We start from the raw sequence: 25,079 nt of genomic DNA on the forward strand, positions 1-25,079 counted from the left end.
TTGCGTTTCCTCTTGTCGGTTCACCCAGCATTTGTTCAATGAAACAATCTCCTATCATCTCCAGGAATTTTGTCTCTCTGCCACAGATTGACGTTCCCAGTTTCCAGTCTATCCCCGGAAAGTTGAAGTCCCCCATGATCGTTACATTTCCTGATTTACATCCAGTGTGAATTTCCTCCATCATTTCTTTGTCTGTTTCTTCAGTCTGTCCCGGTGGTCGATAATAGAGGCCAATTTGTATATCTGCTTCTTTTTGTCCAGGAATCTTTATCCAGAGGGACTCTAGTTTACCATTTGCTTCCATCTCCCCTTCTCTAACAGACTCTATTTCCTCCTGGAAGTATAGGGCAATGCCTCCCCCTTTTTGCCCAATCCTATCTCTTCTGTATAGTTTGTATCCTTGCAATGCCGTGTCCCATACATTTTCTTCATTCCACCATGTTTCTGTTATTCCTATGATATCCAGTTGTTTATTCCTTGCTAGTTTTTCCAGTTCGCCCATTTTGTTTCTTAAGCTTCTGGCATTTGTATACATACATTTAAGATCTGTTCGTGCTAATTTCCTGGATTTAGTGGTTCTCCCACCCCTTTTTGTATCCAATTTATCCTTTTCGTTTTCATTGCCTCTCGTAGTTTCATATTGTTTTTCCCCTATATCTGTGTGGTTTTTTGAAGTTTCTTCTTCAGGATATCCTGGTGTCCGGGCCATCGACTGGTTGTCGACTGTCGGCTCTCCCCTGGTCTTTAGTTTAAAGCCTTCTCAATGAACTTCTTCATGTTCTAAGCTAGGACTCTCGCTCCCTGCTTGGTGAGATGTAGACCGTCCTTTCTAAAGTACCTGCTTTTTCCCCAGAATGTTGTCCAGTTTCGCACGAAGTTGAAACCCTCTTCTTCACACCATCGCCTCATCCAGGCGTTTACTTCTCTCAGTTCCTCCTGTCGCATTGCGTCCGCTCTCGGCACCGGGAGGATTTCTGAGAAAGCCACCTTCACATCTCTGACCTTCAATTTCCTTCCGAGTGATCGGAGCTGGTCCTTCATTACTTCCCTATCGTATTTCCGTCCGCTAATATCGTTGGTTCCCACGTGGATAAGTACGGCGGTATCCTTTCCTCCTGCTCCGTCTATGATCCTGGTGATCCTGCTGGCCACGTCCCTCACTCTTGCACCAGGCAGGCAGGTAACCAGTCTATCCTCTCTTCCTCCCGCAGTGTGGCTGTCCACACTTCTTATGATGGAATCTCCAACTATGATCCCAATCTTCTTTAGTTTGAGGTTCCTCTGGGGTCTTAGGTCCGTATCCATGGTGTAAATCGTGTCTTCCGTCTTCTGTGCTTTCAATGCATATTCATTGGGGAAATTCTGAAAACCCGACTGGACTGCGGCCCTCAAGGATGGACTTTGAGATCCCCTAACCAGTTCAACAAACACAGGCAACTCCATTTAAGGTGAGATGATGCACTGTTTGCAGGATGAGGTTTGCAATAGCAAATTCCTTTTCCAGGTTTTGGCCTTTCATTTGGTTTACTGAGGAATTGCCATTTATATCTTGCTTCCACTTTTACTTTTAACTGCAGGCATCGATGTAATTGTGTAAAAGTAGTAACATTTAGTGAAATTATTACTTTGGAAAAAGTAAAATAACAAATGTTTCTTGTACTTCTTTACAAGTAAAAATGACAAAACTTTTACTTGAGCACAGTAATTAATTACATTTACTTAGTTACTATACAATACTGTTTTTTAAAATGCGATATTTATCTTAACATGGCACAGATTGGATAGTTCAGGGGGAATGGTCATAACATTCCCAAACCTTTCATTCAAGACCAATTCAAATCCCAGTTCCTGTCAGATTCTTATGAATATCAAAATACTAACTTGGTAGAAGGGCATATGATGAGTACGTACAAGAAAGAGAAAAAATAAACTTACTGCAGCATCCTGGACAAATTGTGCTATTTTTCTCATTTTTACCATATCCTGGTTTGCAATGGTCCACTTTCACACCAGTAAGAGAGCTATTAATATAATGTGTAAGTGAACTATGTCTTGAACCTATCTTCTCAAAGAAATGTTTCATTCTTACATATGCCTACAAACAAAAATAAAATATGCAGACTTTTGAAAGAGCGCAATGATTAGCCTATTATAATGGAAAGATACACAGAAAATGCAAAGGTAGAATAGCCTAACAATATCAATTCATTAAGCCAGTTAATGAATCCTAATAAATAATGCATACTGTACATATTAATGGCCAAAAAGTATAAACAATTTTCCTATCTTCAGACTATGTTTGGTTCCTATAATTTATTAACTGGTCAATATTCAGCTGTCTAACAACCAATTCCTCTTAATAATAGCTTGAAATATCTTGAAACCAGAAAGTCACAGAGTCCACAGACTAATAAACCCAGGAATGAGTTCATTAAGAGGTCCGAAAGGGGTATCAGACAGCCCTACAAACCAGTGAAGTTTGAGGGGGATACACTCTTCATATACCCCACGGTACCTCCCGGATATGTCGTCATTCAGGCGGGGGTTTTTAAGTCCAGAGTTTGGACGCCGCGGCTTGTCTTGTGATAAGCTTAGCGGCGGTATGCAGAGTATGTTCACCTTAGTAGGTAAGCTAAGATATTGAAGCAATAGGAGAGTTATGAGTTCAGTAGTAGAAAAAATTTATTAGTGGAATACTAATCATGATGTTTTTCTGGGTTTCAGCTTTCCCCATGTCGCCTTGACAAAGAACACGAAACGCGTTGGCGTTCAGGGGAATTACATCAAGGCTGAAAGCTAAGTATTTATAATATAGCTCCAGCAGTATAAATGTTTAATAAGCAACAAAGAAAAAGATAATAAGATAAAATAAAATAAAATAGAAAAAGAATTAACACGGAGGAGGAGGTACCGTGGGGTATATGAAGAGTGTATCCCCCTCAAACTTCACTGGTTTGTAGGGCTGTCTGATACCCCTTTTGGACCTCTTAATGAACTCATTTCCTGGGTTTATTAGTCTGTGGACTCTGTGACTTTCTGGTTTCAATATTCAGCTGGGCACCAGCCATGATTATCTAGGTCTGAGCAGCCACGAATTTGCAGCTGGGATTTATGTGGGTTTTGGCTGATAGTCAGGTAGCAGAACATGAAGCAGGCCAACCAATATGCAGGACAAACGATATATTGATTTCAGTCACCTGACATGGCCACATTTGCCCTAAGGCTAAAGCTAAAAGCAGATTCTTCCCAAAATAATAGTCATGCATCACTTACATAAGAGCAGCAGCATGTCCTCTCACCAAGCACAGATGCTGATGCAGCCTTAGGGCAAAATGTGGCCACATCAGGTGACTAAAATCAATGAATCGCTTATCTTCTATATTGGTTGGTCTACTTCATGTCCTTCTGCAACATGTGTTTGTTTGCAGACCTTCACCTCTTGCTGTGTGTATTACAATATTCAGTCAGGACATGAATAAGACATTTACATGGGTCCCAGCTGAATATCAGCCAGCACCTGCATAACTTTTGGGTACTGGCCTATTGCAATTCAAGTTCTTCCGTCATTCCTGGAACCCCCCTCACCATGAGTGACCTCCCTACTGGACTGACTTCAAGAGAACCCTTCCCCTATACCCTCCACCCACCATGAATGACCCCTCAAACTCATGCACAATAGAAGTTCCCTTTGTTGCCGTAGACCTCCTGGACCTACAATCACTTCAGTGGTAGTCCAATAGGAAATGGGGCTGTTGAATACCAACAGCCAGCTCACTGAGTGCAGTTTATGAAGGCAGATGAAATTATATACTGACCATCAGGTCTTAAATTTCTTTACCATTTCTCAAATTCATAATGGTATAACCAAGGACAACTTACCCAAAGGCATTTTTTCTGCTATTAAATAGATCTGTAAGTATAAGAACATAAGAATAGCTATACTGGATCAGACCAATGGGCTATCAAGCCCAGTATCCTGTTTCCAAAGTGGCCAACCCAAGTCACACATACCTGGCAAGATCCCAAAGAGTAAAACAGATTGTATGCTGCTTACCCTAGGAATAAGCAATGGATTTCCCCACATCCATCTGAACAGCAGCTTATGGACTTTGCTTTTAGGAAGTTATTCAAAACTTTTTTAAACCCTGCTGCTTTCACCACATTCTCTGACAATGAATTCGAGTATAATTACACATTGAATGAAAAAATATTTTTTCCTGTTTTCAATCTACTACTTAGCAGCTTCATTACATGCTTCCTTGTCCTAGTATTTTTGGAAAGAGTAAATAAGCAACTCACATCTACTCGCTCGATTCCACTCAGTACTTTATAGACCTCTATTAGAGTATATCTTCCCCAAGCCATATTTTCTCCAGGCTGAAGATTCCTAGTTGTTTCAGCCTTTCTTCATAGGGAAGTTGTCCCATCCCTTTGATCTTTTTGTCTCTCTTCTCTGTACCTTTTCTAATTCCACTATCTTTTTAAAGATGCTGCGACCAGAATTGCACACAGTATTTGAGGTACAGCTGTATCACGGAGTGATACAAAGGCATTATAACACTTTATTTCCATTCCTTTCATAATTCCTAACATTCTATTTGCTTTCTTAGCTGCCTCCACATACTGAGCTGAGGGTTTCATCGTATCCTCAATGATGCTTGGGTTGTGACTGCTAATGTGGAACTCTGGATCAAATAGCTATTGTTTGGATTCCTCTTTCCCAATATGAATCACTTTGCACTTGCTGACAATAAACGTCATCTGCCATTTTGATGCTCAGTCTCCCAGATCCTCCTGCTCACAATCCTCTTCAGATTTAACAACTTTGTATCATTTGGCAAATTTAGTGATCTCACTAGTTATTCCTAGATCATTGATAAATATGTTAAAAACCAGTGGTCCCAGCACAGACCTCTAGGGAACCTCTCTAGCTACTGTTCTCCATTGAGAATACTGAATATTTAACCCTACTCTCTGTTTTCTTTTATCCAGTTCTTAAACCATTATAAGATATTGCCTTCTATTCCATGACATTCTAATTTCCTTAGGAGTCTTTCATGAGGTACTTTATCAAATGCTTTTTGAAAATTCAGATACACAATATCACATGTTTATGCATCTCTTCGAAGAAATGTAGTAGATTAACGAGGCAAGATTTCCCTTGACTAAATCCATGTTGGCTTTGTCTATGCTTATGTATAAGCTCTGTCATTTTGTTCTTTATAATAGTCTCTACCATTTTGCCCAGCACCGACATGAGACTCAACAGTCCATAATTTCCCGAATCACCTCTGGAACCCTTTTTAAAAATTGGCGTTGCATTGGGTCCTTGGGTATCATGCTGGATTTTAAAGATAAATGGCAAATTACTAATAATAGCTCTGCAAGTTCATTTTTTCAGTTCTATCAGTACTCTGTGATGCATACTATCCAGTCAAGGCAATTTGTTACTCTGCAATTTATCAAATTTTCCCATTACTTTGTCTTTGTACTTTTTGAAAGAGTGAAAAAGCAATTCATTTTTACCAATTCTACACCACAGGATTTTGTTGACCTCAATCATATCCTCCCTCAGCTATCTCTTTTCCAAGCTGAAGAACCCTAACCTCTTTAGCTTTTCCTTATATAAGAGGAGATCCATTCTCATTTTGATTGCTCTTCTTTGAACCTTTTTTTAGTTCCGCTATATCTTTTTTGAGATATGGCAACCAGAACTGAACATAATACTCAAGGTGAAGAAATACCATGGAGTGATACAGAGGCATAATATTCTTGGTTTTATTTAAAATCTTTTTCCTAATAATTCCTAACATCCTGTTTAATTTTTTGGCTGCCACTACAAACTGGACACAAGATTTTAGCTAGTATCTACAATGTTACCCAGATCTTGTTCTTGGGTGCTGACTCCCAAGGTGCACCCTAGTATCAACCAATTACAATTTGGATTATTCTTCTTAATGTGCATCACTTTATATTTGTCCACATTTAATTTCATCGACCATTTGGATGCCCAGTGTTCCAATTTTATAAGGTTTTCCTGCAATTTTCCCAATCTACATGTGTTTCGACAACTTGGAATAGTTTTTTGTCATCTGCAAATTTAATTATTTCACTCATTGTTCCAATTTCCAGATTATTTATAAATACGTTAAATAGCCACCAGTCCCACTACAGAACTCTGCAGCACTCTGCATTTAATTCTACCCTCTGATGTCTATCAACAACCAATTTCTAATCCACGACAAAACATTGCCACCTATCCCATTACTTCTTCATTTTCTTAGGAGTCTCTCATGAGGAGCTTTGTCAAAAGCATGCTGAAAATCTAGATACACTACATCAATTGGCTCATCTTTTTTCACATGTTTATTCATGCCTTCAAAGAAATGAAGTAAATTGATGCAGCAAGACTTCCCTTGGCAAAACCTATGCTGACTCTGTCCTATTAAACCATATTTGTTTATGTGTTCCATAATTTTATTCTTTATAATAGTTTCCACTATCTTGCCTGGCACTGAAGTCAGGCTTGCCAATCTGTAATTTCCCATATCACTCCTAAAACCCTTTTTAAAAATCAGCATTACATTTGCCATCCTCCAATCTACAGGTACTACAGATGGATTTTAAAGACAGGTTATAGATCCCTAACATTAGATCAACAATTTCATGTTTGAATTCTTTCAGCACCCTGGAGTGTATACCATCCAGACCAGGTGGTTTATCATTCTAACTTGTCGATTTGGCTCAATATGTCTTCCAAGTTCATAGAGATTTCCTTCAGGTCCTCCGCATCATCACCCTTGAAAACCATTTATGGCACAGGCAATCCTGACAAAATTTTACAAAGACACTGTGCTGTCATGAGCTATTGGCCATCACAAATCTTTATCAAAACGAGCCTCAGAAAGACAGGCAGGACAACTTAGTCCACGCCAGACCATTCAAGACAACCGGCTAGAGTCCAATAATCATAGGCTCCTGCCACTTGCAGTCTGTTGCCATGGTGTCAGAAGAAATGATATTTTCTGTTGCTTGAATTGAGCCCTTTTTCCTGAAGCAGTCTGGGTGTGCGAAACAAGGCTCTTGTAGAGAAAGAGTTTACTATATTTTCTACCACTGGCCTGGAGTGCAACCTGTGAAAGTGGAGGAGTGAAATGGAGAGTTGGGGCGGGGCCGGAGTGATTGTGGGTCCTGGCCCGTTTGTGCTGTAGCAGTACCTAGAGGCTTCAACAACTGTAGTAGCTTTTTGAGCTATGCTAAAGTATGTGAAAGAGAACCCAGTGGACTATATCAAGTACAGAATGGACTGAGGTCTTGAACTGGTAATACACTGATACTGCAGGACGTGTGGATAAGCCTCTCCAAGTTAAGTACTTTGCTTTTTTGTTTTTGTATTTTTGTCTTTATGTTACCACACGTTAGGCACTGTTTTGTAGCTCTGTGCTTTATTGTCTCTGCCTGGTGCAGCTCAGGTTTTTCTCAGAGTTCTGAGGGTTTTTTTTTACTGTAACTCCACCCAGTCACAAGAGAAGCCTATGATTATTGGACTCTAGCCGGTTGGCTTGAATGGTCTGGCGTGGACTAAGTTGTCCTGCCTGTCTTTCTGAGGCTTGTTTTGGTAAAGATTTAAGGTGGTCATTACCTAAGAACATAAGAGCCTTACTGGGTCAGACCAATGGTCCATCAAGCCCAGTAGCCCGTTCTCATGGTAGCCAATCCACTGTAGCAATATTCCATGCTACCAATACAGGGAAAGCAGTGGCTTCCCCCACGTCCTTCTCAATAACAGACTATGGACTTTTCCTCCAGGAACTTGTCCAAACCTTTCTTAAAACCAGCTATGCTATCCGTTCTTACCACATCCTCTGGCAACGCATTCCAGAGCTTAACTATTCTAAGTGAAAAAAAATTTCCTCCTATTGGTTTTAAAAGTATTTCTGTGTAACTTCATTGAGTGTCCCCTAGTCTTTGTAATTTTTGACGAAGTGAAAAATCGATCCACTTGTACCCGTTCTACTCCACTCAGGATTTTGTAGACTTCAATCATATGTGTGTTTTGAAATAAGTTAAGCTGAGAATTGGTGAGACTTTGGAGACTGAAAACAGCTCAAGGATTGTTATTGATTGTAAACTTGGGTGTGAATACCAAATAAAGGCTTTGTCAAAGAAATTCTTTTTCAGGTTGAGATAGTTGAGAGCTCTTCCTTATCTAGACTACTGCAATTCTGTTTATTGTGGTTACCTCTAAATCAGTGGTCTCAAACTCAAGGCCCTGGGGCCATATGCAGCCCACTAGATACTATTTTGAGGCTTTCGGTATGTTTATCATAATCACAAAAGTAAAATACTAATTATCTGGAGAAATTTTCACTACTTCAACCTTTTCAATTTGGATTTCGTTCTAATTTTAGTACCGAAACCTTATTGATCTCTCTTCTTTCTAAAATCCAACAATTACGACTGCAAAATAAATGTTCTATTTTGCTTCAGTTTGATTTGTCTGCAGTGTTTGATGTAGTACAGCATTCCTGTTGGGCGTGAGAGCTTCGCTCCGCCCCCCCCCCCCCCGCAGCCAATTGGGAAGGAGAAATTTTTCCTGCATCTTCGAGCGGTGGAACCAGCCATCGCCGCTCAGGAAGACTACCTGCCCGTTCCTGCCAGGCATGAGAGCTTCACTCGGCCCCCCCCCCCTCCGCAGCCAGTCGGGAAGGAGAACTTTTCCCTGCATCTTCGAGCAGCGAGACCAGCCATCGCTGCTCAGGAAGACTACCTGCCCGTTCCTGCCGGGCATGAGAGCTTCGCTCCCCAACCCCTCCACAGCCAGTCGGGAAGGAGAACTTTTCCCTGCATCTTCGAATGGCATGAACAGCGCCTTAGCACGTGCCTTTGCGAAGCAACAGTGTGAAGAAACACACACCACTCCAGCAGCTGACTCACCAGTTCCGCAAGAAGCCCATAAGAGAGCATTGCTGTAGCTCCAGCCCAGCAGGGTTGGAGGTAAGGAGCCACCTTCCTTCTCTTCCCCCCCATACACCTCCGCAAGAAGCCACACAAAAGGCCCTAATCCTACCAACTCACTAGCACAGAACCCTCAAAACAGCACAACCACAGTCCCCCCAGCAAGGTCGAGAGGAAGGGAGCCGCCTCCTTCCCTCCCAGACCCTCGCTAAAAGCCTCTTCTGACTACAACTCTACCAGTCCCAACAGCCCACCAATTCCCCCACTCCTTAACCTTTTCTTCTTCCTATATCAAGGCACCTCAGATAATTTTAATCACCAGTCTAATTACAGCAACAGCTCTCTCAGAGCCTCTACCTCGTGACCAGCTCTCAGGTTGATGCAGAACTCCTCCCTCACCCAAAAACACAATTGCAACCCGCTCAACTAAACTCATGCTTGTCCTCTTAATACTCTCCCTGCTCTTAACAAACTGGAAAACAACAGGTTATCACATACACCCAATTCCAATCGTGACAGCAACCCACAGACATGACCAAACATCCAGGAAACTTAACTCTCCCAGAAACCTGATAGACTGCCAAATAGCCACACACGAAAGCATCCCTCCCTTGTGGGGAAAAAGACCACCCCCCAAGCCAAGTATGACAGCCCACAAACCCTTTCCACCACCAAGAAACCTTCTCCACCCAAAATATATCTCCAATCCTCATACAAAGTACACCTCAATTACCTGCGCATACATGAACATAAGATCAATTGGCCCAAAGGCTGACTTAATAAAGGACTGGATAGTTAAAGACCAAATAGGCTGCCTGTTCCTAGCTGAAACCTGGCTAACCTCCGACTCAGACCCCTGCATAACTGAATTCTTCCCAGGGGATACAAACTAGAGATAGTATGCTGAGAAAAAAAGTGTGGGGGAGGACTAGCCATCCTAGTAAAAAACAACCTTAACATAAAAGTCCTAGACAAATACTCCACCCCCTACTTGGACCTTTTAGCCTGCCAACTATCCGATGACTCACTCAAAGGCACCATGACCTGCCTACTCTGCTACATATCACCAGGAAAATGGAACACCACAAAACACGAACTCGAAGACTTCATCTTCCAGAACTCCTTAATCTCAACACACAACCTTGGAGACATAAACCTCCACCTTGAAGACCACACCTCCAAACAAGTTGATGGAATTCTCTCATACCTCAAAGCACTTTCCTACCAAATTCTTAACCCTCAACCAACGCATGAAAAAGGTCACCAACTTGATATTGCTGCATACATGACCCAATACCCCCATACATCAGATATCCACATCTCCAATGGGGCCTGGCACCCCTCCCTCTGGTCAGACCATTACAAATATACCTTCAACATCAATTGGGCTCAAAGCAATAATAAACCCGAACCCCAAAAAACATCCTTCAAAACCCGCAAAAAAAAATCGAACCAACCATATTCTGGGACCAAGCTGACCCCGCAACCGTCTTCACTGACCCTAAATAATTCATCTGCCATTTCCTTAAGTGAAACCATCCTGAATGAGCTTGCTCCAGAAAAAACAAAACATAGAATCTGCAGAACGTCTGACAAATGGTTCAACACTGAACTTCTCCAACTAAAAAGGCGCTGCAGACAGCTCAAAAGAATCTGGAAAAAAGAACCAAGAACACACCAAAGTAGAATGGAGAAGCCTAATTAAACAATACAAGATCAAACTTAAGGAAAAATGAAAAGCTTACTACTCCAAACTATTTGGCTTAGAAACCCCAGACACAAAAAACTTTTTAAACTAGTAAAAAGCCTCATTGACACCAAGCCACTCCTAGCCGCACAAGGAAACCACCCACCAACAGCCACCCAACTAGCAGACCATTATAAAAGCAAGATCATGCAGCCCGGATGGGGATTACGCAGTCTCATTTATGCCCGAAATGTGCTCATGCTCATGCTTCCTTGGGTCACATGCTTTGGGCCTGCCCTAAAATTTACCAGTTTTGGAGTCACCTGGGACAATATGTTACGCTGCTTTGGGGGAGGCGTTGGCTTCCGCAACCGAGAGCATTATTTGGGTATTACAATATAGCCACGCCTAAACCCAAGGGAATGTCCGCATTTCTAACCAGAGTACTCTTGATGGGGAAGAAAGCTATTCTCACCAACTGGCTGTCTACTACTCCCCCGACTTATGCCCAATGGAGATCCCTGATGATAATCCACGCAACGCTGGAGCGGAGACTGGTGGGAGATCTGGTTCGTGGTCCGGGTCGTAGATTTCGTCAGACTTGGGAATGTTTCTGGCAGGATCTCACTCCACATGCACGTAGCAGACTCTTGAATATTTAGGAAGATCTCGGACTCTCAGTTTTTGTTTTGGCACTGGACTCCGGGGGTGGGGTGGGTTGGGGAGGGGGGGATTGTTGCATTGTTCTTTACTGGACTAAGTTACTGCTTGTATTGTTTGTTTTCTGTTGGAACAATAAAAATCATTTGAACATAAAAGCAAGATCACTACAATCAATAATATACACTACAACAGGAGAAGCCATCGCAGCGGACAGGACCTGGACCAACTTTCCAGTAGTGCAATGGACTGACATGAACTGACTCTACAAAAAATACAGCCAATCATCATGCGACCTGAACAACTGTCCCTCATATCTGCTAAAAAACGCCTCCCCCCAAATTTAGAGCCAGCCTCATGCAATGGATACAAACCACACTCACGGAAGGTCAATTCCTACAAGACCTAGGAGAGATCATAATCACCCCAATATTAAAAGATCACAAAGGCCCAACAGATAGCCCCTCAAATTATAGACCCATCGCCTCAATACCATTATACGTTAAACTAATAGAAGGTCTAATTGCTCAATATCTCACCAACTACCTAGAAGACCACAACCTACTTCACCCCTCACAATCAGGATTCAGAACCAACCATAGTACAGAGACACTACTAGTATCTCTATTAGACACAGCCCGACAGCACCTTAGCAAAGGAAGAAGGATGCTGATAATTCAACTCAATCTCTCTGCAGCTTTTGACCTGGTAGACCACACCATACTATTTCAGATACTAGAAGCCATAGGGATTTCAGGAGGGGTTTACAACTGGTTCCAAGGATTCCTTAAATCAAGAACATACAGAGTAAAGACAAATGATCTTACATCAGACTCCTGGTCCAACCCCTGCGGAGTACCACAAGGGTCACTACTGTCGCCCATGCTCTTCAACCTCTTCATATCCTCCCTTGGTACCACTCTAGAAAACCTAGACGTATTATCATTCAGCTACACAGATGACATAACCATACTCCTCCCCTTCGACGCTCCAGTTCCCACTTCAATAGACAATCTGAAAAAAACACTAGAAGTAGTGGAAAAATGGATGATAGACCACAAATTGAAGCTGAACCCGGACAAAATGAACTTTCTATTGCTTGAAAAGGACAAAACTCCATCCATAACAGAATTAGAAATAAATGCCACCAAATACCCTATATAATCCGCGCTCAAACTCCTAGGAGTGATGATAGATAGATGCTTCACAATGCAGATCCAAATCAGCAAGATCACCCAAACTATGCGCAATCTACGTAAAATAAGAAAATTCTTCGACAAAGAGCAATATAGGCTCATAGTCCAATCCCTAGTCCTAGGTCTAGTGGACTACTGTAATATCCTGTATCTACCATGCCCCACAAACTTGATAAAACAATTACAGACTGTACAGAACACAGCCCTCAGACTGATCTATTCACTTGGAAAATTTGACATCACCGATTCCTACCTAGACTCATATTGGCTACCTATACAAGCACGACTTCAATTCAAATTATACTGTCTATTATTCAAAGCAATAAACGGTACAGCCCCCACCTATCTAAACAATTGCCTAAACTGGAACTTTACAACAAGATAAAGGAGAACTCTGACCCCATTTTCCTACCCCCCACTCAAAGGTACTCAGCGCATGAAGATGTATGACAACCTACTAGCGACGCAGGCAGCGAAACTAGACCCCTCCATCACTAACTTGCTGACAGCAACAAGCGACTACAAATCATTTCGAAAGGAAATCAAATCCCAGCTATTCAAAAAACACATCCAGCTATCCTAACTCTCCCCATGCCCTTCCCCCGCCCTCAAAATAACTCTCCCTCAAATTGATACTCATCTTACATTTTCTCCACAATGTTTCAACTATGAAACCAGCCCCTAAATTGTTATAATTCTATAACCAGCCAGTTGTCTCTTAATTTCTACTCATATTGTAATTTCTCCTCTGCTCGCTACCCATCTTGTAACCTCTCCTCTAAGACTCAACTATGTAACCAGCCCCTAGTGTGTAATTTTTCTTGGAAATGTCCAGTTTTCTTCTGTTGTAATCCGCCTAGAACTGCAAGGTACAGGCGGAATAGAAGTCACTAATGTAATGTAATATAATGTAATCATGATATTTTGCTCCAATTACTTTCAGATATCGGTCTTAATCAGGTTGTCCTTGTTTGGTTTTCTAAATTTTTACTGTCTCAATCTTATTCAGTTAATATTGATGGTAATATTTCTAATTCCTGGCAACCTCCTTGCGGGGTTCCTCAGGGCTCTCAGCTTTCCCCAATCCTGTTCAATCTTTATATCACAACTTTGAATACTTACAAGCTGTCAGCGTGGGAAACGCTTTTTACTTATGCGGATGACATTTTTATACTGATTGAGATTGACTCAAATATTACCAACTTAACTTTTAAAATAAACCACTGTATTTCTAATCTTCAAACTTGGGCTATGTCTGTCCAGATGAAGTTAAATGCAACCAAAACTAAACTTCTGTGGTTAGACTCAAAATTGGATTATCTTCCTTCCACTGTACTTTTGGATTCTGGAGCCTCCCTACAAATTGAGTTCTCCTCCAAGATTTTGGGAATACTTTTTGATTCTTCCCTTACCTTAAAGGATCAAATAAATTCTCTGGTTAAAAAATGTTTTTTCAGTTTAGAATGCTGAGGAAGGTCAGATCTCTTTTCCATCAACATCATTTTTCTGTCTTGGTCCAATCAATTATATTATCTTGGCTAGATTATTGTAACGCCATTTATCTCGGCATCACAAAGAACTGCCTTCAAAGACTACAATTGATTCAGAATACCGCTGCAAAGTTGATTTACGGAAAAAGTAAATTCGACCACGTGACTCCTTTGCTTTTGAGTCTCCATTGGCTCCCGGTTTATCTCAGAATCCAGTTTAAATGTTTATGTATTTTTAAAAATTTATTTGGTATTTTTGTTCCGCTTGTTCCTCTTCTATGGAATATTTATAGATTTTCATATGCGAGAGGTACTCATCGATTTAAACTTTTTCTCCCTTCTAGGAAAGAAATTCAAGGAGTTAAGAATTTTATAATTTCTCTGGCATTTAAATTTCCCCAATTATGGAATGAACTTCCTCTAATTTTGACATGTCCCAGCTTTCAATCTTTTCGTAAATCTTTATAAACTTTTTTATTCGCTAAACATTTTGATAACTAATTTTCTTGTACTTTAGCTTATCTTTTAACTTATTTTTAACCGCGTTGAGCTTCCTTTGGTTGAAGACCTGGTATATAAAGTTAATTTTTAGTTTAAAATAAAACAGTTTCTTGATCATATGTCTCTTTAGCTATAAATTACAATATTATTATTAAGACTCAGCCAAAAAGAAAGATTTATAAACTATATAGAATTTTACCTCATGCAAAATTGTAATTGCTTTAATAAGATATTAACTATTTTTTCTGAGGCCCTTCAAGTATCTACAAATCCAAAATGTGGCCCTGAAAGGGTTTGAGTTTGAGACCACTGCTCTAAATTATTAACCAGATTACAGTTGTTTCAGAATACATTAGCTAGACTGATCTATCATAAAAAGAAATATGAGAGGGCATCTCAATTGTTAAAAATATTGCCCTGGTTGCCTATTAGATCTAGGATACAATTTAAAATAACTTGTTAAGTTTTTAATTCAATCTATGGTAATTCTACTTGATTAGTACATTGCTTACATCTGTCTAAAAAATTATCTTCTTTGTGAACTAAAGGCTCCTTTTACAAAGTCGTGCTAGGGCCTTAACATGCAGAATAGTGCGTGCTAAATTGCCACGTGCACTAGTCGCTACCGCCTCCTTTTGAGCAGGTTTTAGATTTCCAGCTAGCACGCGCTAATCCAATGCGTGCGATAAAACTGCTAGCGCGGCTTTGTAAAAGGAGCCCTAAGTGTCTGAAATTTAATTTCCCTTCTGTGAAGAATTGCACTAGGAAAAAACAAATATCAGAGTGTGGAACTAATATACCTTTGCATATCAGAATATGGAACTCCTTACCACTCAGTATTAGCAGATTAGATTTTATTTTCATTTTCGAGCAGCTCTTAAAACTTACGAGGAGAGTTCAATAATTTAACGACCTCAGTAGGAAAGAAAAGTTTTTATTATTTTTTTATTTTATTTTTCAGTATAGTCCCCCTGATAGCATCCACTTTTCCTGCAATCACTTTAACCCCTTTGAAAAGAATTCTTCTGATTGACCTTCAAACCAGGATGTCGCAGCTTCCTTGACATCTTCATCACTTGAAAACTGCCATCTACAGAGAGATTTCTTCAAAACTCGGAACAGGAAATAATCCAATGGAGTCAGGTCAGTACTGTAGGGTGGATGGTTCAGCTGCTGAAATTCATATTTTCAGGTGGCAGCCTGAGAATGTCGTGACATTGAAGAAACACACTTGCTGTGAGTTTTCATTGTCCTTGATTGACTTCCAAAAAGCGATCATTGAGTTGGCCTAACTCTTCCCGGTTATGGTTGTCTTCTATGGCATGAAGCCCAGAAGCAAAAGTCCTTCATCACCCCAGAAGACAGTTACCATGACTTTTTTGCCTACAGATTTTTCTGTCTTTAACTTTTCTGGGGTGGGGGATAACTTGCGCTTCCACTGCATTGACTCTATTTTGGACTTGGGATCTCTGTGATAGACCCAAATCTCATTTCTAGTCACTAAACATTGAAAAATTTTAACTTGGTCTTCACGGAACATTACAGAGTTCCCCTGACAGCACTGGAGCCTTGTGGCCTTCTGACATGGAATCAGCATTCTTGGAACCCATCTTGTACTAACCTTGAACATGCCCAACTTTTCATGAATTATTTTCCAAACTGTACCTGCTGAAATGCCAGTTTTGTAATTTGTCTGTCTGACAAAATTAAATCCTCGACTTTCTTGCACATTTCTGTGGAAGTTGCTTACATAGGCCGTCCAGAGTGAGGGTCATCTTCACTGAACTCTCTACCTCATTTAAACTGCTTACTCCAAAATTTTACTTTGTAGGATGATGGGGCAAACTCACCGCAGTCATGCGTTCATGGATCTCCTTTGACTTTTTCCTTTCTTTTGTGATAAATCTTATCACTAAACAGTGCTCCAAATCTAGCAGTTTCTTACTTGATTCCTGTCTCTTGGAATGTTAGACTCACACTAAGCCGCAACTGTGCATGAGTAACCTTGAGACATGTCACAGCATGTAGACTTGTTTCAATATGCTTGCTGCTTTTTTTAATACTCAGATAATTTATTGAATGGCCCTCATATCTATTTAGCATCAATTTTAATGATTTTATTTGATGTATTTATTTGTGATTTGTTAACTAAGGTGTATTTTAAATTCTAACTTCCATTGTTGAGGGCCTCTATTTGTTTGTGTTCCACATTGAATCCAGTAGGAGATAGTGCAGAATACAAGAATCTGAATAGAATTATATTTTGCTGAAATATCTCATAAATACTCCTTCTGATGAGATATTTTCACAAAATGTTTCCCACTCTTCACTCTCCAAAGATCAAAAATGTCTTGGGTGTATTAGTCTATTTGTATTTGAAGAGTGAATTAATCCTTATTTGCATTAGCACATAGGCATATTGTTTTAGATTAATATGTACTGAATGCTGAATACTTTATGAAAGTTGATATTTAAATACAAGTCTTCATTTTCTAGAAACCAAAATATTGTGGAAGTATATAACACTGCATATAAAAACTAAAAAAATAACATGAAGAACACTATCAGATTCCCAAATATTTTATCTTTATTATTTAATAATCATCACAAAAATTTACCTTTCTGATATTGGAGGTGTTGCAATCTGAATTATCACACAGATCTTCACATGTCAAAGTATATGGAAACACTGTAAGATAACAGAATTCAACTTTTTAAATTGGAGAGTTATTTTGCTCCTTCAGTGTAAAATGCATGTTTATTAGACCAATAGCAATTTCAACTAAGCAGTTACAGCTAAATTAAAATAACCAACAACTTGAGAAAAGAACACCAATAACCATGACAGAAAAAAGGAACACAATAACTTTAATAAACAGCCTCACAGGCAACCCGACTGTCTATCTTCCCCTAGAGGAAAGATAAAGAAAACAAATTAGTTTTCATTTCAACTTAATTTTGCATACGAAGGCTCAGCACAAAGTGATAAAGGCAGAGAGTTCTAGAGAAAAGAAGCAAAGCATAAAAAAATTGAGAGGCTGATTCTGTACAGTACGCCTGGTCTCAGCAACTGCCTAAGCATCTTTTGAGAACTGCACACAGGGGTCCTATATAGAATCGCGTCTGCCGTTTATAGAATCGCATTTGTCCTCAAACCAGTGTCCATGTCACAGACACCATTTAGAGAATTGTGTTGCCACTGAGCTGATCACAGCATGGGAATCTCCTTGCTGTGATCAGCTGAGCGGCAATAGCAGGGAACACCCCCCCCCCCACACACACACACACACTATCCACGGCAGGAGGGATGCCCAATATTTCCTGTCACAAACCCTTAAACAATCCCCAGTGGTAGAGATAAGAACATATGAACATAAGAATTGCTGCTGCTGGGTCAGACCAGTGGTCCATCGTGCCCAGCAGTCCGCTCACGCGGCGGCCCTTAGGTCAAAGACCAGTGCCCTAACTGAGACTAGCCTTACCTGTGTATGTTCTGGTTGAGCAGGTGGGAGTGGGAATCCCTCCTGCTGGGGATGTTGGGGGGGGTACCAGCAGGAGGGAAGGGGCATCCCTCCTGCCGGGGATTGTTTAGGGATTTGCAGCAGGAGGGATTGGGCATCTCTCCTGCCACAGACAGTGTGAAGGGATTCAGGGGTGGCAGCAGGAGGGAATGGGCATCCCTCTTGCTGGCCAACTTGTGGTGTGATTCAGGGGTTCCCTGCTGCGGCCGCTCAGATGGTCCTGGCAGGGAGATTTCCTTTAGTTTAGTGGCTGCATCTATTTGAAATGTAGGCCAGCATTGAAACGGCCTACATTTCAGGTGCCTATCGTGACCCTAGGGTGATGTCTAGGGCTGCCTAAGATTGCCTAAGGCCACTTCCAGGCAAAACCATGCCCATGCCCATCCTTGGGCAAGCTTAAGCATCCCTATGTGTCTCCTGCAACCGTGACAGATGCCTACAGTGTAGGTAGCCTACCTTTGGTTGTTGTTCTGTTTTTTTTAGAAAACATGCATCCCGATTGGCTGGTTAGACAGCAGTAGGACACCTACCCCTGCCTACAATTATAACACCATTTATAGAATATGGGCCTGAGTGTCTAATAAATTTCAGATGGGAACCATCAACAGAAAGAAGATCTAATCAAAAATCATTTATATTATGCATTGCATGAGCTAGAGCAGGGCTGCCCAAGTCCGGTCCTTGAGATCTTCTGGCAGGCCAGGTTTTCAGGATATCCACAATGAACATGCATGAGAGAGATTTGCATACCAAGAAGGCTGTGCAGGCAAATCTCTCTCATGCATATTTATTGTGGATATCCTGAAAACCTGGCCTGCCAGTAGATCTCGAGAACCGGACTTGGGAAGCCCTGAGCTAGAGTATGGAAAAGAAAAATTGAGAATAAGTAAGATGAAATTCCCATATACAGCACTTTCTATGTAGTAAAATGTAATATTACAGTAATATATATATTATTACTAGAAGTCTCAATGGCCTATTTGGAAAGCTCAATTGTCAAGGCAGAAGTTAACATCACTCCTGTCTCACTAGACTTTAGGAATTCCTGGTATGCCTGGGAGCGAGTTAAGGGATGGGTGCCCAATCTCCCCCCCAGACATTAAAAGGTGCCATCATGTTGGGAGACTGCCCAAGTGTTGAGGTGAGGGAGAGGACAAGGAAGATGGATGCCTCTATCAGAATCCTTTTGAGAGGGAAAAGTCATTTTAGAAAGCTGTTCCCATGTTTAAATGGAGGTGATTTCTAAGTTTGTTTTCTCCATGTGCAGCTTTCTAAAATCACCACTCCCTCTGTACATGGAGAGAATTTGTTGTGCAATCCTGCAGCTATATTACAAGAGATTGTGCAGTTGCAAAACCTTGCTCAGTCTGTCTGCCAGGCTGTTGTCCTTGCCTGCAAGGTATGTAGTTTGAAGGACTATTCCATGAAGGAGAGCCCACTGCCACAATGGGTAGGAGCCCATTCCTCCTGCTTGTTCACTGCAACCTGGTTGTCTATTTGACTGAGAACAATTTGATTCTGCTTCTGATGTCTGAAAGCCCTTAACCACTAGTGTAGTAAGGGGGGATGGTCCACCTCAGGCATTGTCTTGGAGAGGGCATAGGCACCCATCCTCCCCCCCCACTGCTGCTTCCCTTCTCCCGTATCTCTGTAACATTCCTGGTGTGAGCATCAACCCCTAACCTGCTGTCGTGCCAGCGTCAGCTCTTCCTCTGATGTCACTTCCTGGACCCGTATCTAGGAAGTGATGTCAGAGGAAGAGCCGACATTGGTGCAACAGCAGCTTGGGGATTACTGCTCATGCCAGGAACAATACAGAGGTACAGGGGAAAGGAAGCAGTGCATGTGTGGTGTGACCAGTCAGGCTCTGTGACTGCTGTGGTCCCGGTAATTTCTCTAGTGTCCACTGGGGGAGCCAGAGAGAGATCCAGGTGAGAGCCAGCTCAGGCAGGGTAGGGTATGGCTCCCCACATGAAAAGCCAGTAGATTTCACTAGACTGTTAGAGAGGTTAGGGAGGAGGAACAAGTCTCTCTCCCCTGAAGAGGTTTCCAGCTCCAAGCAAGGTAATGGCCCAGTCCCTATGGAGGTAGAGGAGACTGACTCCTCTATGGACTTTGCAGCAACTTCTCCAGAGGAGCAGATGGAATTAGTGGAAGAGCTAATTCCTACAAGTCTGTGTGAAGAGCCAGAAAGAATGGATGCAAGTGTAGTGACAAAGCACTACTGAGAACATTGTTGTATGTGGTTTGCTGAGTTTGGGACTCTGTGGAATATCCATGTTTTGCTGCTGTTTTTCTTTTGAGGATATTATTTTCTTTTTGGGCTACCTGAACTGGACTGTTTGTGGAAACAGGGTCCAGTTCCCTGTGTTTCAAGATCCCAATTGTTTAGACTTTGTATGGGATGGGGCACCAGTCTGTGTCCTGAAGGACTGGGTTTTTTTAAATGATCTGTGCACTGTTGTATGCTGACTGCAAAGGTTTTTGGTTTAAGAAGCTGAGTCTTGCCTTAGTGAGGGAGAGAGGTTTACCACTAACAGGGTGGGCATTTTGGAGCTATTTTTCTGAGCTACTACTTAAAGCAAACCTTAGGTAATTCTCTGGGCCCTAGCACTGGTTTTTTCCTTTAGCTGGAGGCTTCTGTGTTTAAGTTGGTTTTGAAGTACTTGGACTGCTAAAGCTTATAAAGCAGTTGCCTGGAACCTGCAGGAAGCAGGCTGGTTGGAAAGAACTTTGAAACAAAACAAAAAAAAAGAGAAACTGTTTGTTAAAAAAAAGCACACGTTTTGTCTGCTGGGGAAATCCTGAAAGCTACCCAGGATTTTACCTGTTGTTTGTTTTGCTGTATCTGAATGCATTGAAATGCTTTGGGCACATTCTGAACATTAAAATTATTTTTGCAACTTACTGGAAGTGAGCATTTTTGTGGTTTTTACTTTTATTTTTCCTTAAACCCTGCAGGGCTATCTCCTTACTGAGAAGCGTGCCTAGGTCAGTTTTTGCTGTGGCCACCAGGGGTGCTGTTGACCTGTTCCTTAGTACCTCAGTGGCTACAGTGGAAGGAAGGGATGGGATGGAGCGTGTGGAGGTAGGGGATGGAGAAGAGGGTGGGGAGGGACGCCACTGCCTAAGTGCCTCTCACCTTTGTTATGCCACTGCCTTTATCATGTTCTAAATAGCCCTGAACTCTAGGAGGTTAATTGGAGCTCAATCTCCTGAGCTGACCATCTCACCTGGGTATGAAGCTTATCTACATGAGTTCTTATCCCAAGCTGGATGCATTCATTGTCAACACCTTTTGAGGAGGTGGAATTTGGAATGGAAGTCCCAGGGTCAGATCAGATCAAATGATCCACCAGAGAAGAGATTGGCTCAACTCCTTAGGCATTTGGATGATATCCGCTAGGTTCCCAGTTGCCTGAGGCTACTGGGAAGCTAGGGTCCTTTGGTGGAGAATGTGGCAGAGTGGTTAAAGCTACAGCCTCAGCACCCTGGGGGTAATGAGTTCAAACCCACGCTGCTCCTTGTGACCCTGGGCAAGTCACTTAATCCCCCACTGCCCCAAGTATATTAGACAGATTGTGAGCCCGTTGGGACCGACAGGGAAAAATGCTTGAGTACCTGAATAAACTCATGTAAACCGTTCTGCAATCTCCTGGGAGAACGGTATAGAAAATTGAAAAAATAAATAAATAGAGACATGCCATGGGTATGACATTCACGGTGGAGGCCATGTGACCCATCAATCTCAACATGTGCCAAGCTGTAACCTGCTTGTTGGCTTAGCCTGGCAATGCTTGGAGCAGACAAACTCGAGCCTGCAGTATATTCAAGCAGGGTTCCTATATCTGCCAATTGCTCTAGTAGTTCCTGCACCTGAATAATGCTGCATGTGGACTTTGAAGCTCCCCTCGAGTCACGCTTTTGACCTGCCAATCATCCAGACAGGGAAACACATAACTTCCAGCCTACATAGAGACAGTACTACTATTCCTGGAAGTTGACACAAGGCCAAAAGATAATGCACGGTACTGGTAATGGTGTTTTCCTATGTGAAATCTGAGATACTTCCTGTGACTGGGATGTATCAAAATGTGGGTGTAGGCATCCTTGAAGGCCAGAGAGCATAGCCATTTTTTTTCCTGAACCATGGGAACAGAGATGCCCAAGGAAATCATCCTGAACTTTGCTTTCGCCAGGAATTTGTTTAGGTCTAGGATAGAATGAAATCCCTCTCATTTTCTTGGGTATAAGAAAGTACCTTGAGTAAAATCTCTTCCCTTTGTCCTCCGGTTACATGGGTTTGAATCTATTGGCCTGTAGAAAGGTGGAGATTTCCTGAACTAGTACCTGCCTGTGTGGAAAGCTGAAGTATGATGTTCTCAATGTGCTATTTGAGGGTCTTTGACACCAATTCAGGGCATAACCGAGAGACTATTTGAAGAACCCACCAGTCAGAGATTACAAGAGGTTACCATTGCTGAAACACATTCGACCTCCCCCTACCAGTAAGCAAGCAAGGATGTTTAACTGGAGCTAGTCAAAAGCTTGCTCCCTACTTTGACTGGAGAACCAGCTGGGACTTCTGCTAATGAGAAAGGAAATGCTGATGCTGGGACTGCTAGGCAGAGTGGGAAGGGGAAGGATACCTATGCATTTGAGAGTAGTAGTATCGCCTCCTATTCCTACCTGAAGACCACCTAGTTGAGGAGGATAGAGCTACAAGCTGCCAAGATAGAGACCGGATGGTATCTAACATAGTAGATGACGGCAGATAAAGTGGTCCATCTAGTCTGCCCAACCTGATTCAATCTAAAAATTTGTTGGATGGGGATTTTTCTTCTTCTTAGCTATTTCTGGGCAAGGATCTAAAGCTCTGCTCAGTACTGTTTAGGTTCTAACTACTGAAGTCTCCATCAAAGCTCACTCCAGTCCATCTACACCACATGTGTCAAACACAAGGTCCGTGGGGTGAATCCGGCCTGCCTGGCCTTTTTATGTTGCCTGTGGCAACGTTTCTGATCTTCTCCTTCTGAGCCCAGCATGTGCTCCTCCTCCGCGCAGGTCCGACGCCATGCCGGAAAGTCCTGCGGCCTTGGCAGCGACTCGGCAGTGCTGTTCGTGGCGCCCCCTCATGCCCTCTGTCCGCCGCAGTCCACCCGAGAAGAAACAGGAAGTTGCGCATCATTGGAGATAAGACTGTGGCAGGCAAAAAGCAGGAGAAGGAGCCACACACAGCACTCTCGAATCGCCAAGGTTGGCAGATTCCCCGGCCCGGCAGCGACATCAGACCGCACCAGAGGGAAAGGCACGACAGGCTGTGAAGAGAGCGAGATGAAGGGAGAAAGGTTGGACCTGGGGTAGTATGGAGAAAGAGGGAAAAAGTTACTTGAAAGGAGAACCGTTGGGAAGAGAAAGGGAGAAATGGTGGACCATTTTTTATTGGTCCCTTTAGCTTAGACCACTATTTTTCCACTTCTCTTATGTCCTCCCATCCTAACAGCTCTTTCTTCAGATGCTCTCTCATTTTATTAAAGTCTGTACATTTGAAATCTAGGACTTTATTGTGCGGCTGCCCTCCACTTTAGCCGTTATATCAAACCAAACCGTTTGACAATCGCTACTTCCCAGGTGAGCACCTACTCGAACATTAGTTATACTCTCCCCATTTATGAGGACCAGATCCAATATCGCTTTTTCCCTCGTGGGTTCCGTTACTATTTGTCTGAGCAGAGCCTCTTGAAAGGTATTTACAATCTCCCTACTTCTTTCTGATTCCGCAGAAGGAACTTTCCAGTTCGCATCTGGCAGGTTGAATCTCCCAACAGCAGCACCTCCTCTTTCTTTCCAAACTTTTAGATAGCCAAAATCAGATCTTTATTAATTTGTTGCGATTAAGTCGGAGGTCTGTAGACTACACTCATGTAGATAGAAGTTCCATCTTCTCTTTTCAGAGTGATCCATATCGCTTCTTCCTCTTCCCAGGTCCATTGCATTTCAGTCGCTTGGATATCTTTCTTTACATAGAGAGCTACTCCTCCACCTTTTTGACCATCTTTGTCCTTTCTAAAAAGATTATATCCCGGTATGTTTGCATCCCATTCAAGGCATTCAATGAACTATGTCTCTGTGATAGCAACAATATCCAGGTCTCCCTCTAACATCAGGGCTTGCAGATCATTAACTTTGTTGCTTAGACTGCGAGCATTTGACTTCTGATGTAGGCTACACAGCCAAAACATTGCCATGTCAAGTCCTGTTATTGAATTCTCTCTCATATCCCTGAGAATAAAGACTATTTCTCATTCCAACACTGGCTTGACACTAACCCCCTCCCCTTAACTAAGCCAGACAGTGTGATCCGGCGCAGTAAATGCTCCGACGCTCATAGGAATTAAATGGGTGTCTGAACATTTGCTGCATGGCACTTGGGCTCTGTGGCTTAGTAAAAGGGGGTATAAGTCTGCTGCCTTTTATTGTAACACATTTAACTTTTAACTGAATAGGGATTTTAACTAAAATGTGACCAGTAGTATTGGGAGTAACTCACAAACCACCTTGTATTTCATATTATATAAAATAAAAGGAAAAACCTGATTGTTTAAACTTACCTACAAACTGAAAGGTTAACAAATGTCTGAACTCATCCTTAATGATGCTGCTTATTTTGCATTTCATATTCCATTCTTTTATCTGACATTGCAGATTATGGGCTATATTATCTAAAGATTCTAAAAGCCATCTTTCAAGTAAAGATATCGTTTTACAAGTGTCTGTTTTAAATTCAGATGACAAATGAAGACTTTTTCCAGGCATATGATATACTGTAGGTATAAAAACAAAATGTTATACTTTGTATTTGCATAGTTAACTAGTGACTCAGTTATTTGGGATGGCTAGTGTAAGGGGGAGTGGGAGACAAAAATTCTTGTGATGGGGATTGTTTCTTGGCTTGATGTTAGACAATAGACATCCAAGCAAAGATGAAGGTGAGCATAATAATAGCACGTCACCTTTTTAAATTCACATTTTATATATTTAATCTAATCTAATCTAATCCTTAGGT

General features: G+C 41.8%; 1 protein-coding gene across 2 annotated transcripts in view; it reads right to left on the reverse strand.

Annotated features, from left to right (window-relative positions):
* LOC117355797 (zona pellucida-binding protein 2-like) overlaps positions 1 to 25,079 on the reverse strand; it is a 148,333-nt gene that overhangs the window by 46,839 nt on the left and 76,415 nt on the right. For both annotated transcript variants that reach the window (XM_033934843.1, XM_033934844.1), the window contains exons 5-6: positions 17,111 to 17,181; positions 1,936 to 2,095 (exon numbers count right to left, since the gene is read on the reverse strand). In XM_033934843.1, coding sequence (XP_033790734.1) covers positions 1,936 to 2,095; positions 17,111 to 17,181 — 231 coding nt within the window. The remainder of the gene's footprint in view (positions 1 to 1,935; positions 2,096 to 17,110; positions 17,182 to 25,079) is intronic.

This window comes from Geotrypetes seraphini, chromosome 2, assembly GCF_902459505.1.
Source record: "Geotrypetes seraphini chromosome 2, aGeoSer1.1, whole genome shotgun sequence".
In the NCBI taxonomy this organism is placed as follows: domain Eukaryota; kingdom Metazoa; phylum Chordata; class Amphibia; order Gymnophiona; family Dermophiidae; genus Geotrypetes; species Geotrypetes seraphini.